The sequence below is a fragment of the Oreochromis niloticus genome, linkage group LG14, assembly GCF_001858045.2.
Source record: "Oreochromis niloticus isolate F11D_XX linkage group LG14, O_niloticus_UMD_NMBU, whole genome shotgun sequence".
Taxonomy (NCBI): Eukaryota; Metazoa; Chordata; class Actinopteri; order Cichliformes; family Cichlidae; genus Oreochromis; species Oreochromis niloticus.
Window position 1 is genome coordinate 14572634 of NC_031979.2, and position 16718 is coordinate 14589351.

At 40.5% G+C, this 16718-nt stretch overlaps 1 protein-coding gene across 4 annotated transcripts in view; it reads left to right on the forward strand.

Moving 5' to 3' along the window:
- The window catches only part of dscamb (Down syndrome cell adhesion molecule b), a 125318-nt gene that overhangs the window by 13638 nt on the left and 94962 nt on the right, over nucleotides 1-16718 (forward strand). For all 4 annotated transcript variants that reach the window (XM_025898231.1, XM_005474552.4, XM_025898232.1 and 1 more), the window contains exons 2-3: nucleotides 6136-6453; nucleotides 7820-7966. In XM_025898231.1, coding sequence (XP_025754016.1) covers nucleotides 6136-6453; nucleotides 7820-7966 — 465 coding nt within the window. The remainder of the gene's footprint in view (nucleotides 1-6135; nucleotides 6454-7819; nucleotides 7967-16718) is intronic.

A 16718-nucleotide genomic window follows, 5' to 3' on the forward strand; every position in this document is an offset into this window, starting at 1 on the left:
TCACAGCCCTGCTTAATATTCATGAGAGCAAATTGGAATACAGTCATTTAACTTCCATGCATGGTGTATTGCCTCTGGGCAGATCAGATCAGTGGGAATGCTTACTCACAGTGGACTCCCTGGCCCTGGCTGGTTATCATCTCCCTGTATCAGAGCTCCTAGCTCTATACATAGCTCTACACATATTGCTTTCAAGTTCGTAGACTGATATAAAGAAAAAAACTTACTTTGGTGAAATATGATTTTCATCCATGGTAATCAGATTAAATGAAATGCAGTGTACCTGTACAGTGTATTTCAAATTTGGGTCACCCACAGGTCAAGGTCCTATTTTTAGCTGCTGGGAATAAAGCTTGATCACATGCTCGAGCGCTGCCTACATCACACTAATGCTGCTATCCATAAATGCACAGAGCAGGAATTTGTTAAGGTTGAAAATTGCTTCAGCTGTTAGTGTTGAATGTGAGTGAGCCAGGTATGATCTCCACATCCCAGGCAGACATGCCCTGAGGGCACAGAGCACAGAGCTGCTTTAATTACCCAAGGTTCCTGCTGTCACATTGTCACTATGAGGTACCCGGTGCCACGCTACCATGCAGTGCTGAGTCCCCATGCTGCGGTGGCGTTGACAACTCAGACAATGGATCTGCTCGCTCAACAGATGCAACACAAGTGCCCCCTGAAATATGGGAAGCTGAATCAATCCCACTATCTCTCTGATTCTCTTTTTGCCCCTTCTTGTTTGCTTTCTGCTGTGCTCTCTTCTTCACATGTCACAGAGAGTTCATGACAAAAAAGCTAGCAGCTGCATAAAAGATGGAATATGTTGGTGTGGGATGAGAAGTCCCATGTGGCACCGGGACCATTCATCTTAACTTGCAAGGACACATGAGAGAGGAAAACATCACACAAACTCTAAGTGACTGTAGCATGTTTTGAGCATGTGTCTGGCTTAAAAATAATTAAGCGGCGAGTCAAGGACTTCAGGACCTGTGGAATCAACCATGTATACTAATCTTTATTACCCTGCATTAACACTGATTCACTGTGTACTTGGCTCTGCTGTGGATGTAACTGCCTGTGGAATGGAGCACAGCTATGGCTCATAATAGGTGTTGTTTGCTGTATATACAGTAATTCTGTAGGAATGTTACAGCTTCTCTGAAACAGATCATCAAAAGGTCAAACACTCAATAAACAGATTTTTCTAATAGTTTTTCAGTTATAACATTAAACAGACAATAGATTACAACAGCTCTGCAACAAATGACTGTATAGTTATGTTTAAATATCTGTGTGGCAATCTAACAACAGAGACACTACCTACCTTCGTTGTCCCGTTAAAGCAGATGGCAATAAACAAAGAGGTAATTTTCCCATATCTTACCTTCCCAATAAAAACCTTTAAACTTGTACGTGATGTTTTTATGTGTATAATGCACATATAAAACACTATAGAACTAGGACACAATATAACACAATACAAAATGGTGCTCCAAGGAATATTTTTATATGGTTAATGGGTCAATTTTTTTAGTAATAAACTCTCTAAAAATGATCACCTGTCGCTACACACCACTGTTGTGTCTTGCATCTTATTGTTTTATGATGGATAACTTCTGTTCACTCTTTGCACCTCTTTTACAAGAAAGCTCTTCTAAGGGGAAAAAATATGTATACATATTGGTTCATAACCAAACAAAAGATGGAGACAGCTGGCATCTAGCTGGTGAACTTAGTGTAGCATTTAGCAGGAGTAGGGTGGAGACCAAAGCAGAGCTGAAAGGAAAGCCTCTACTGGGCTTTTATGAATCAGAATCACAAACACATCTCCAGATGTAATAAAATGAATGATAATATTATTCCATGTAAGACAGCGGTCCCCAACCGTTTTTGCAGCACAGACCGGTTTATGTCCAAAAATATTTTCACGGACCGGCCTTTAAGGGTTCACGGATAAATAAAACAAAATAAAACCAGCACCGCTACCCCCCCCAAAAAAAGATTTATTCATAACACACGGGAAAAGACCCAGGGAAACCGAGTCAACGATAAAAATGATTTAAAAAATAACGATAAAAACACTGAAAACCATAAATTTTACACCCAAGCCTCAACTCTCGTGGCCCGGTACCAAACGACTCACTTACCGGTCCGTGGCCCGGGGGTTGGGGACCGCTGATGTATGTAATCGTGTGATTTTATGTGTATTTATTTATTTTTGGTGATATAGTCGCGTTTGATGTGTTTATATACGTTCTTATATATTCTTACATGCTTATAACGCTATCCACACACAAACACTTCATACACATACACTTCAGCCCTGTAGAGATTTCTTTATAGTTCTGAAAGTCTTAAAAAATAGTAAATAATGATAGTTTTTAACATTATTGCTCCAATATCTGTCTCATTGCTTCCTAAGCCAGTTGCATAAACAGTGAGAATTACAGAAGTGCAACATGTAAACAAACTAGAATCTCTGCAATGATGGGTTTGAGCTAGCGATGGGAAACTGCAAGAATAGCACTCAAAACTATGACAGTAAGGACCAGATTAGTGAATAAAAAGCTTACATTTAAAAGAGGTTAAATATTAAAAAAGTTCTTGTGATTGTTAAGGTTTACATAAAACAGCTTTCCTCATTCCTCCTGTCCCTCTGAAGATCCCGAAAAAAAATCATAGTCAATTATAGATGCATATGATGCATTATTGAACAGTGTCATTTATTTCACCTTTTACAGTTGAGCTCATGAAAAATTATGCCAATTACTGATTTCCTCCCGGGCAATGTAGTAAGTGGTTGGACCCTGAGGCCATTTGTTGGGGCATGACATGCTGCTCTTTGTGAGGTCGAAGGGAGCGATGTACATGCGTCATCACAGCATTTTGCGGTCTGGCTCCTGAGTTTAGTCAATTAGGAAAACGAGCAGTGCAGCGATATGCGCACTTTCACCAGAGTCCATTTCTTTGTTAAATTAAATCAATCTCACTCAGCCAGTCTAAATTGAATAGCTCTCACCTACTTTTAAATGTGAAATAGGCGAATATCAAAACAGCCGCGGCATAAATCCTAATCCAATTTCTCTGACGCTCACGAAGAATAGAAGCTTTTCAAGCAACCGCACACTTCTTTAATCTATCTTCTCTCGAGACATTTTCTATTGTAACATCTTCAAGAGTCAATTAACTTCACTTGAATAATTTGATCGGAAAACTTTGAAGTGTGCTAGCTGTTTGTCACTGGATTTTTTTGTTAAAATTAAGAAAAAATATTATGTGTATCTTTTAATTCCATTTAAATAAAATTGACAAACTGTCTTCACTTACTTCCCCAAATCAAATCAATTGAAGTTTACAAAATATAACGTTTAACTACATGTATACACACAAACTGTCTTTAGCATAATCAGCTGTATATTTTGGATTTCACACGAGGGAAATTCTCTGCTGGATGAAAACGAATCAAAGCAGTATGTTTAAAATATCTTGATACGAGTAATTTTAAAGTGTCTTCTCCTTCTCTAACCTTGAGCACCATCTGTGAACAGGTGAGGCTGAACCCCCCCCCCGAAAAAAAACTACTACCACCACCACCACCTCCGATCTGTATTATCAACAGAGCACTGTGAAGATTGATACTCCCAGTGCCAGCTGGAAAAAGAGAATGAATCAGAATTTAATATGACTTTGATGTATTATTTTCATCTTAGCCGGTGCCACAGACCCATCGAGAACCCGGCGCACAATCCCACAGCGTCTTAAAGTATTTAAATTGGCTAAAACTTTTTGATGTTAGAGACTGTACAGGTATATGAAAGTTTCTCTGCTGGGAGCATATATAGTGCACATTGCAGAAATTTTATTTGGACCACCCAGTCTTAAAAAGTCAGTCTTTCTATAAACGCATATGTGACATTTACACAATCTGCTTTATATATTGTTGAAGAAACTGTATATGCAATATATTTTTTAAGATATAAACTATATAATACACTATATTTAACAAATACCTAATTTTTCACATATCTGGGAAAGACAATGAGTTTTGTAAACATCTTATCATCCGTTTAAACAAATGAATCTGCAAAAATATTTTGCATGTATGCATATGGGCATGTTCTAGGACAGGCAGATAATGTATTGCAGACAGGCAGCAAGCAGAGTCGCGTATTGTATAAAAAAAGGATGCAGACATTGATTGATTGGTACTTGCTACTTGTGGGCTGTACTACAGTCTGAGTCACAGCTGACATGTTAAAAACCATAATTACATTACAGCATCAAAAATGTGTTTTCTATAAATATATTATTTTATTGTGTCTTACATTTTTCCTCACAAAGGTGATTAGAGCCCCCTAAAAGCTATAATGCAAGCCATATAAGGCACTTTGCTCCTTTTCGGTACTAAAATTTAGGCTGCATTCTTGCCAACAGGGAGACCAAGCAGGCATGGTGAGATATTGCAGTGATACCTGTGATATTACAGTCTCAGAAGAAAAAACAGCATTGTTTAATTTGACATAACAATTGATATGATTCAGTTTTTTAACATATGTCGCCAGTGTGTTTTAATACAGGAAAAATAAACAGCACCCACCCCATTTGTGGGTTTCTAGCTAGCTAACCCCCCCCCCAAAAAACTATCTTTGTTAGCACTAAACATTTTAATGTAGAAGTTTCAAATACATCTAAAATGAGTGCACCGTTTTGACATAGTTTTTTGCAGGTTTGAATGATACTAATATCAGTGTTAGCTTGTTTATTTTGTATTTTATTTTACATTAGCATTAGCCTGTATAGCGCTAATTTAAGCTAACATAAAAGATAAGGTTATTTTCGCCATTTATTCATATTCCTGGGGGGAAAAAACCTCTTTCACTTGCTGTCTATTTGCAGTAGCACAGTTTACGTCTTATAATATAATATTATTTAAATTATTTTGGAAGAAAAAAATAAATTTATAAGAAAATGCTGTGGGGGGGGGCGCAAATTTACAGAACACTGTTTTATTTAAGCTTAATGTAGCAATTGTATAGCTTTATAGTCTCACAGAAAAATATACTGTCTGTTTGTATTTTGATAAATAGTTACCCTGCCCTGAACTACAGTCAAAACGTTTAAATGAAATGTCTGTATAGTTGTTTTTTTTAGTGTAGTGGCGTAGTGTAGTTTATATAACATTGAAAATATAGCTCTCTGTCCAACTTTTCAATATATCTGCATATTCCTTTCTCAGGAGAAAGGCTCCAGCAGTGATCCTTACCTCCCTAATAATTTTTGTGTGTTGAATTCCTAATCTACAAATGAGTGTTTTGCATGTGTACATGTGCAGGTCAGTGGAGTGTCTCATTGCTAGTTCAGAGCTACTGGAGCAGAGAAAAGGATGGAAATGTCTGCAATTTGAAACCTTGTTAGGAATTTATGAAGTGCTAAAATGTTTTCTCCCCAGAGAGGGTCCAAGCCAGCTGCCAGTGCCACTGTAAGCCATTTACTGCAGAGCTTTGCCACCAGGCTGAGGCGACAAGGCATACACACACAAATGCTGTATTTTTGCCTGAAATACAAACAAACTGTCTTTTCACAGAACCTCAGATCGTAGACATCTGCTGCCTTGGCTTCTTCACTCTGAAATCAAACAGCTGTAGATTTATATGCAGCTAATTGATCCAACATTGACATTTATTACCCTCCTTTCCTCTTGAGAATGCTCCTGCACTAACTACATTTAATGCCATTCTCTTTACAGTGGTGCTAGTTTAAACTGAAGCATGAACATAATCACGGCCCCGGACCTTATTTCATAATTGATGGGAGTTTATGTTAATTTAATGTTCCCAAAATCCCAGGGATGGGAATACATTGATGAATCCATAACTGCTGATCATGAGCAATGAATAAGCAGCACTTGGAGTCAGAGATTTTTAACAAATACTGATTCAATCTTTTTCATCTTAACTAATTTAAACTGATACTTAAATATCAAGAGCTTAATATCAAAAGCTTATTTATTAACGTAAGTTAAGGTGGTGCTTTCAGCAATAATTATTGAAAAATTTAAAAATGAAAGACAGATAAATAAAATCAAAACCACAGATTGTGATGTTCTCCTATTTTTTTCTTTTTCTTTTCCAGTTTTCAGTGAAGACCTACATTCCAGCTTATACTTTGTCAATGCATCTCTGCAAGAGGTAGTATTTGCCAGCACCACAGGGACCTCTGTGCCCTGTCCTGCTGGGGGTGCGCCGCCTGCCTCGTTGCGGTGGTATCTGGCTACCGGCGAGGAGATCTACGATGTCCCCGGCATCCGTCACGTTCACCCCAATGGAACCCTCCAGATCTTCAACTTCCTGCCATCCAGCTTTAGCAAGCTGATCCATGACAACACGTACTACTGCACTGCCGAGAACCCTTCTGGCAAGATTAGGAGTCAGGATGTCCACATCAAAGCCGGTGAGTCTCCAGATAAGGGTTTGAAGGGCTTGTTGTGATTGTGATGATGGGGGAACTTAGATGGGTATGAATTTAACAGATTGCTGTAGAAGTGTACAACACTTGTAGTACAGATAGTGCTTTTTTTTTGTAGTATAGTGGTTAAGTCCAGCAAAAGTCCAAAATCTTACAATAATGCTGCTTAAAGGCGCAGAGCAATTAATGATTGATCTGTGGGTATAGATCAGACAGTTGCCAGGCAGAACCCTTGACGGTCCAATCCCAAGTTGTTCTTAGGACATGCACTTCTCTCTTTGGGAAGAAACCTAAGGTAGCGCTTCAGGTTAGGAGAAACCGGATTGATAGTGTTGGGCGTACCTCAGCGCACAGCTTTTGGAAGCAGTCTACTGGAGAAGGCTGGACTTTAATCCACTCTGCTATTGCCCTCAGTGATTGGACAGGGCAGTGTCGGACAGAGGTGGGTATACTTGTATCTTCCCAGCTTGGTGCCTGCAAACTGGGGTTTTCCCCAGTGTAAAAAAAAAAAAAACAGGTCCTGACTGTAAAGCACCAAATAACAGCTCTGAATTTCTGGTAGTTTCTTGGAGTCTTGAGTAGGGTGATGGAAGTGGCCCAAGTTGGAGACTCCATTGTCCTACTGGGGGACTTCAGTGCTTATCTGGGCAATGACAGTAAAATTGGAGGGCTGCGACTGGGAAGACAAATCTGAATGATCTGAATCCAAGCACTGTTCTGGCATTGGAATATTTGTCCATAAATAACACCACGTTCAAGCATATGAATGTTAACCAGGACACTCTAGGGCACAGGTCAATGATCAGTTTTGTAACTGTATCAGTAGACTTTTGGCCAAATGTGTTGAACACTCAAGGGAAGAGAGGAGCTCAGCAATAACTAATGGTGAGTGGAGGATGCCAGTTAGCCCAGCCATGCCTAAATGTATATTGAGGAGGAGCGTCCCACCTCTGGTAGAACTTCAACAGCATTCTGACAGAGGCTGGGGGTCTGAATAGGCCATGTTATGCACCTCCGTTGATTGCTACAAGGAGCTGTGTAAGGTGGTTGATACCTGCTATAGACTGAAACACAGATAAGATTAGAAGTTCATGCTATAACATGTACTAGTTTTGAAGTTACATTTTTTAGGTGAAACTTGTGTCTCTACTTTAAGCTACACTTTCCACTACCATGGAAAGTGTCCCTTTCTTTGCAATTTTATACCATAGATCTGCAACTCTGATGTTTTCTTTGATGGCAGACCCAGTTTGCTTCACCATATCTGTTTTTTAAAAAAGTGCATAATAATGTAATTTTTTTCCTGTAAATAAGACATGTCATGTATTTCTGTTTTTTAATTGTTCAATAGTATCACGGGAACCCTACACAGTCAGAGTGGCTGACCAGAAGGCTATGAGAGGGAGTGTAGCCGTGTTCAAGTGCATTATTCCTGCTTCTGTGGAGGCCTACGTCACTGTTGTATCATGGGAGAAAGACACCGTGTCGCTCAGCTCAGGTAGGAGAAAAACTTCAAATACAGAGCTTTTTAGCACTCAAAGCCTCCATGTTCACAACATGGTAACAACTGAACTTAATGTGTAATATCTGAAGGTAAAAAGCAAACATTGATGCTAAAATGACCGACCACATTTGTAACTTTGTGCAAGGTATGTACTAAAAAAAGACTTTTAGTGGCCATGCTGGTAATTTCTGAGAGTTGTGTCCATTTTTTTTTTTTTTTTTGGCTGTTTATGCCCAGTTGCCTTCCACTCACTCTGCTCTGTGCTCTTTGGATGCTGTGTTCTGTTTAGCTGTGAGTCATCTTCTTACCTGTTTACTGGCTTAGTCTGCCATTACTGGGGCTCTGCAGCTCTATACAGCTATGTCCTCTCACTAGCCAGAGGATGTTGATAACTGTCACATTGAATCACTGGGCTTCTCTTTCTTGTACACACTCCACCTCAGCCAACGCCATTTTGAGTCCAGCAAGGGGTAAAGTGGGACAGTTTACATAGCATTACATACCAATGACCTAGTTTACCCTCCTTGTTTGAATCCAGTGGCACAGCGTGATAGCACAACACACCAGAACGTTCTGTGGCTTGAATTTTTACTCAGGTTAAATGGGATGGTTATCTCTTTGATTGCTCCATGTACTGCCCGCTGGCTGATTTTGCTTCATACTGTGGCGTTCAGGGACCTGTAAGTGAGCACTTGATGTCATTTGACTGAAGGCAGAATCTGGGACGGTGTTTTGGTGGCATTTTAAATGTGTGTGCTCAAGCATGAAGATGTGTCTTCTGATCCATGCCAGCGACTTATTTACTCGAGGTTACTCGAGTTACTCGCTGCGAGCTGCTGGTTGAAGACATTGCCTAATGTCACGGAGAGCGAGCAAATACGCAGCATGCAGATATGATTAGGTTCCGCAAATGAAATGAATCATGTAGACAAGACCCAGAGATGATGTTTATCTTAAGTGTGACTGAAAAAAACAAAAGCGTCCATGCAAATGAAATACTTTTACGTGTGTTCTCTAGATCAAAAACAAAAGTTTGTTGACCTGAATTAGAAAATACATGAAAAACACCTCTCCATGTATAGACCAGGAGTAGTATTTGTGCCATTTCTGCAAATTAAAATGAAATGTCTGCCAGTTAATTTTCCAAATCAGCTCTCATACAGTCCACAGTGATGTCTGTGCTTTTTACCGCAGGCCAGACGGCCTATAGAATATGCAGTGAAGTTTTGATGGATTATATTGTACACTTGGTGTTCTTTTGAGTTCTTTCGCGAGTGTTCAAAAGAACAACGATATCGGATTGTCTGTGTTTACTCCAATAAGTATTGCAGCAGGCGAGTGCTGTCAAAAGCATGAGCACACGGTCAAAATCACTGCTGCTCGGTGATAAATATTTGATGGTAGATTCTGATGCATGAGCGGATTCACCGCGCACTGTTATGGAGAGGGTATGTTTACTCTAGGAGCGAGGGTTAGGAGGTGTGTGTGTGTGTTGTGTGCTCGTGTTTGTGCGTGAGCAAAGAGCAAGAGAGTGAGTGAGAGACACCATAAGGATACCAACCGGGCTTGACAATGGCAGGAGGATGCAGTCTGGCCCAGCCTAGTTTTCCGACTTTTTTCCACAGCCCTTTCCTTTCTTTTATTCAGTTTTACATAAAAGACGATTTAGTCTCAGAGGACACAAAATAAAGCTATCCCACCGCCTCACTGAATTATTAATCTCAGGTTTTTGTTGGGAGCGGTAACATCAAGTGCACTTCTCTACCCTTGCACGGTGCATCAGAATTAGAAGAAAGACACATCTTTTATAAGATATTTCTCTGAATAGAGGCTGAAATAATCAAAATGGTTAAAACATTGTGGCGGATGATGATGATAAAGACCTGGGGCTCTGAAAAATCTAAGCTGATACCAACTATGTGCTCGCTGCTTAAAATGTTCAGGTGTGAGTTTTTGCCTTTTGAGATCTTTAAGTCGCAGAGAGGAAACTGGCTCAAATCGCAGCTGCTGACATCTGTGGAATATCCAGTGATTCACATTAGGGTCAAAAATAGATGCATAATTACAGACTAGAGCTTGTCTTAATTAATCAGCTGTGATTGAAAAGTTAATTACAATATGAATTACCTTTCAGAACGAGGACTGCTTAGTAGTCATTTGAAGCGGCCTGTTTTCAATGTGAATGAGCACGATGCAAGCTCACCGGGTCCTAATGTTGCCACTAACATACCATTAACCCGTCATGAATTTTAAAATGGATCTCGCAGCATGAGCTTTCAAATGGCCGGCTCCGATCGCCTCCTCGCCGCTTTTGATAAACAATTGACAGAGCTAATAGAGAGATGAAAGGGGTAAAAAAATATGAAAGGAAGGAAGGTAGAGTAGGGAGGGGAGGAGTTGAGCTGTGTCCTACTGTGGTCCTGCCAGGATTTTATATGATGGACCTTTATTTGAATGCACGTGTGCGCTCGTGTTGTCTTACTACCTGTGTGCACACATTCATGTCTATGCAGAGCTTTTCTTTTCTTTTTTTTTTTTACACGCCCCGGTGTGTTTGCATGTCAAGTGCCCGTGCTTTTTGAAAAGGGATAGTGTGTGTCTGTGTTTTCTGTCTATCTGCCTTTTTGTCTCCTATCATTCATGATATGAGGCAGCTTAATGAGCTGGGCGGCCTTGGTTTCAGACAAGAGCTTCTGCAAAACCAGTGCTTAAACGCCAAATGAGCTGCAGAGAACATGTTGTCTCAGAGACCTTGTACTCGTCTCTAGGATGCTCATAGTTACGTATGTTGTGCAATTTGAGCACAAATTCGCCCTCTGCTTGCATCTTCAGTCGTGAGCTGAAATCTGTCAAGCCTTGGATTAGTTCCTCTTGTGCCTACCGCGTACAGACCAACTTCTTATTGACTGTTCTTGCGCTCTATAGATGAAGAAGGAACATTAGCCCAAAGTTATCATGCTGTTGGTAAGCAAGGATGCACATAAGATAGCTCTCAGGGTTTAACTTTTGTTTTGCAAGTAGATGCATCAAACTTTGAAACTGAAAGAGCAGAATTTTCGGTGTAGTGCCTGGATGTGAGTGTTTAGATTATGTAATTGAACCCTTTCTTTAGGTTAATTAGTTATAATTTGACTTTTATTTCAAGTTAATGTCAGATTGCTGCCTATCTTGGTCTAGGATGCTGTCACAAAAAGCAGTCTGAGTGTCTGAATCTTTCTTTTTAAAGATTGTGCCAAATCAAGTTCAGTCTATAGCACATTAAAAAAAACAGCTGTTGGTCAAAGTGCTATACATCTAAAATAAAAATAAAAATAACATGAAAACATGGGACAAAATGACAAAATGAGTTAAAAAAGGGAAATGTATGATGAAGCACTTGGCAACAGTGGGAAGGAAAAACTCCCTTTTAACAGGATGAAACTTCTGGCAGAACTAGGCTCAGCTGTCACTGACCACTGACAACACTTATAGTAAAACTCATCTCTTTGTCTTTTAATCACCCGGGATTTGAAGCTTTGATTTCTAACTATTAAAATCAAAATGGATATGTGATCATATGATTCATTTGACAGGACCTATCAGGCCCAGTGCTGTAGTGTACTTAGGCTAAGAGAACACTACACCTGTACACCTATCACATACTAATCCGAGAGGAAACCTGACACAGCCTTAGATAAAGAAGTGAAAGCCAGACCGATGACCTGCAGAAACGCCCTGGGGGAGAGCTGGTAAAGAGGGGAAAGGTGAAGAGAGGTCAGGTAGGATGGGGAGAGGACAGGAAAAGAAGAAGAAGGAGGCCATATCTCTCCGTCACAAGGAGATACGGCCTCCTTCAGGGAAAGAAAACGCATGCCTCTCATCTTTTCAGGCAGGAGATTAGGTTAGAGATGAAGGACAGGAAGCTTTATTGTGCATTACAGTAAGACACAGGCTTAGAGTGCGAAGGAGGGAAGGAAGAAAGGAGGGAAGGAAGAGACTCCACAGGTCCTGCCTACTTCCAGGGTGTGCTGCCATCTTGGCTTTCCACCCTCTAAATTCTACACAACATTGCATAACTTTTCTTCTCCGATGTTTGAATTAAATTTGGACAATACATAAATACTATGAGAGTACAGCACTTGTCTGTTGTCTAGATTTGGCCAAATCTTCATATAAATATATTTTTAATATTCAGTAATATTTTTTTTAACCAAAAACATGTCTGCATACTTCATTTACTAACAAATATCACATTTTCTGTTTGTTTTGATTTTGTTTGCAAATCATATTGTGATAACCTAAATATTTCTAATATTTATTAACTGTTTATTAATTGCAAAATAGAACTACAAACATATCCTGTATCACTGGATCATACCGCACACGTTTTAAAGAGAGAGAGCTTTTTTGGTTTGTATACACTATACATAATATACTGTAATATGGTGTTTATCCATAATGATAAAATCAGATGTTGACATTTTTTATGTTTATGTATGACTGAGGAAAATACTTCTCTTCTCTTCTCTTCTCTTCTCTTCTCTTCTCTTCTCTTCTCTTCTCTTCTCTTCTCTTCCATCCTCCTCCGCCGGCCTTGACTGTCGGACTTCTTTCTTTTCCTCTCATCTCGTTGCATAACCTGCTTGGCACAGTGCCCCAGTCAATTTCCTCCTGCGTGGAAAATGCTATTTTTTTATTTGCTTTATGCAAATAACTCTATCCAATACTCAGAGCAACAGCGAGGGGGACAAAAAAAATCTGGTTACATTTTTCAGTCACATGCGTGTTGGCTTCTCTTGCATTCTGCTCACTCGTCTCTCTTCCTTGTGAGTGCTTATAGGGGCTAATTAAACAGTTTGCTTCCTAATAGAATCACAGCCTTAACCAGCCAGCGGCCCAGACGCGGGAATGTAAAGGATCTCTTCAAAGGGGCTACTGTAGGTGTTTGGTTTACGTGATCACTGTTGCAGGATTTTTATCATGCCAGTGATGTGCCACCGTCTCCATTTTTCACTGAGATTGACAGTGAGGGCACTGAGAAGGCAGGCAGAGATGGGGCTGTAAATTCAACACGCCCAAAGTCAGGCCAACCTTGAAAGGAGGGCACAGTGCTAGAAATGAGCTTGTGAGGGAATAAGATGCAATGAAATGTCGAGAAGGAGAGGGCAGATTAGAAGAAAGGAAGTGAGGCGAGAGTTGGGGAAACAAAAGAGTGAGAAGGAAGGGCTAGAGAGACGTGTGGGTGAGGCTTTTTCTTTGGTAAACAAGAGACTGCATCACATTCGCCACATGATCTCGTCCCTCTGTCTTCCTCTTTAAAGCTTTCTTCACTCGTTCTCACTTTCAGTCTCTTTCAAATTTCTGTTTCTTCCTCCCCACACGAGCAGGGTTTGTTGATCTTGTTGTTTGGGGGGCTTGAAAATGGGTCATGGCTCAAGCACAAGAGTGCGATGACTGGAATTCAGAGAAAGCTCAAGATATTATTATGAGCATGTGCGCATATCAGCACATATATGTGCCTGTGTGTATGTTAGTGGGTGCATGGCTGTGTGTGTATGTGTGTGTTTGCACCACACTCCACCCATTCTGCAGTGAAACCCTATGAAAACAACACCGCCTATCATTTTGCTCCCCCCCTCCTCCCACACAGATCAGCAGTTAGTGAAATGCTGACCCTTGTCTTTCACTGCACCCCTTTTCCCAGTCCACACACACACACACACACACACACACACACACACACGCTCTTGTTTTCATATCTTAGTGAAGACATCTAATTGACATAATGCTTTCCCTAGCCGCTTACCCTAACCCTAACCATTAAAAATGGATGCCTAACCCTAACCCCTTAGCCTAAACCTAATGATAACCATTTTGAGCCTTAAAAATGCCTTTAAACTCGTGGGGACGGGCATTTTGTCCCCATAAGTGACTGCTGGTGTCTACAAGTATAGTGCCAAGCCAATTTTCTGGACATCTACACATGTACACACACACACACACACTGACTCTAAAGGAGACGGGGTGCTTTTTGTTTCTATAGTATGTTTCTCTGTAAAGGTGCTGCTTCTGAGTAACTATTTCTATTTTTAACAGCACATGTTGTGTGTGCAGCTTGTGATGTTGTCACATAAGGAGTGTTTTGGGTTGGTGGGCTAAGGCCACTCTCTCGTAATAAAAAAAGCAAAAAAGCAAAATCAATAGTTGTATGCATTAATCACTCTGCTGCCACAGAGAATTATGGGAACGCGAGCTGAAGGATGCATTTTGTGCATTTGCAACTTATGAGTGCTGCATGAAGGGGAGTTTGGGGAATTGGAACAGGACGAGACAAGACCCTTTTAGCAAGAAGTGAGGTTAGCGCGGAGATAGTTGGTGGGGGGTGTTTTCTTGTGTACACGCATTGTGCGCGCAGTCATCTCACTGTTGCCTTTTCTTAGCTCGCTGTTGGGTGGCATTCACACCGTGTTATTTTGAAAGCTTTGATGTTTGAGGCTTTAAAATAGCTGGGATCACATTTTCATCTTAAAGGGTCTTTAATAAGCAGCGGTTTTTGGATGGTTCAGCACACATTTTTACGCTTTTTACATTATTATTTGGATTCAGATCTTCCTTCAGCACAGAGGAGAGATAAAGAAAACCTCGCTCCCCTTTGACTTTCTCTTTGAGCTTCCACTGTTTGAAGTCTCCATCTTAGCTGTGGTGAGGGCTTGAGGACGTGATACATATTTGATAAGGATCGATAGAAGGGTTACTGAGACTGAGATGGAGGGAAATCAATCTTGGACTGGGCTTCCCAAAAGCATCTTAAACCTAAGGTGATCTTTGAAGAATCCAGCTCTGGAGCTGATGCACAGACTCGTAAATGTTCACAGAAACACAATGCAATTCTTTAAAAAGTTCCTTTCATGTCCTCTCTTTTCCTTTTTTTTAGTTCATCTGTTGAACAACTGTTTCACTGATGTTCGTGTTTTATATTAAACCGTCTACTGACATAATCGCTATGCACATAAAACAATAAAGCAATCTGTTTAGTGATGGGGGACTGAACAGCAGACAACGTTCTGGCACGGTGGCTGTGATTCCCAGCTGATACTCCATACGGATAGACAAAATCAACAACTGTTGAGGCGGGCACTCTTCCATCAGTGTTTACTAATAAACAGTAGCAATATGGCAGCCATTAGGCTGTTTAGGCTGAGAATGATTAGGGTGGTGATGGCTAGGCGCAATGGGAGACTGAACATGCTCTCATCTTTAATAGGCAATTTGGCTATGGGGGATGCCGCTTTGTTTTTGACTTGGCCTGAAGACAGAAGCTTAGATAAGCGCTGATTTGGAAGAGTGTGCTGCGAGTGCAGTGATCTCATTTTAGGAAATTTGTGTTACAGAGGCCAGTGCGATCTGCAGAAAGAAAGTGTAGAATATCAAGATGAAATGCAATTTGAAGTTACTGTTGATCTTATACACATTGTCTTATTACCTTAAAAAATAAGACAGAAATAGAAAGATGTAAATAATTTAGCTTTTTTTCCAGAGAAAAGTTAGAAATTTAAGTTTTATGGTTGAAAGAAGCTCATCTAGAGGAAAAGGTCCATCCTGCCCGAGCTTTTGGATTACTGTAGAGCAACGCTCTGCTGAAAATGGACTGGAGCCGGGCCAGAACTAGCCTGGCGTCGGGCCAAAGCACAGATTAGTAATAAGCATGGTGTGAGCTAATTACAGCCGGAACAAGCAATTAATTTCTGTTTATAAACTCTCCTGTATGTGGGCTGCTGAATGAAATGGCTGCGTAGGTGCAAGCACCCTGTGCTCATGCATGTGTCTGCATGTGTCATGCATGACAGGTGGTGGGGTTCACGGAGGAATGTGTCCATATGTTCCCAGCTGAAGCACTGGGATAAATTGAGACAAACTGGTGGGCTCAGTCACATCCCATAATGCAGCCAGTGTCTGATCCCATCTTAAGTGACTGATTAGAGTAAAAAAGGCACTTAATAACTCAAATCACTCTGCTGACCTAATAGGGATTTTTCACTCCATTTTTTCTCTCTCTCTCGCTCATCTTCCATCCAATCAAGGATTAATACGTGCTCTTATTCTTCTCCCAGGGTGGTAAATCTGGAAAAATATAGTAAATCACATTGAGCCTCTTTAAACTTTCACACAGTGCCTGGGAGCCCGTGGGCCCCATGCTGGGCATCTGTAACACTGATTAGACATGATCATGGTTTCAGAACACCTGCAGTGGACACCAATCAGAGAGTCGGAGAGAGGGATCTAATTTTACAACCAAACACTGTGTGGATGTATAAGTTCGTCTTAACATCCAGCTATAGCTTCTGAAAACACTACTGCATCTTCCCGAGTTATGGAGCTCTGGGAACTCTCCATGTTATCTCAGCTCGGGTTTAGTTGCTGCAAATGTTACCGGACAGCCTCTGTAAAATGCTTGGGACTTGAAAGACACGTGCACTGACCAGGCAGGATTGCCATTGAGTTCCATTATGGAAAATAAGAATCAGTGTCTGGGAGGCAGAATTTCCCTCTCGGGTAGTTCAAATTTGACTAGACTTTGTTTCTTTGTCTTTCCTTTGCTGTGTCTTCTCTAGGGATGGGTATTGATAAGATTTTCACGATTCCGATTCCATTTTCGATTCTGTTTAACGAGTCGATTCTTTATCGATTCTCTTATCGATTCTTATTTTTAAAAAAGGGGAACACTAAGGTCGATTAGCTTAGAACTTTGTTTTATATCTTCTCTTTG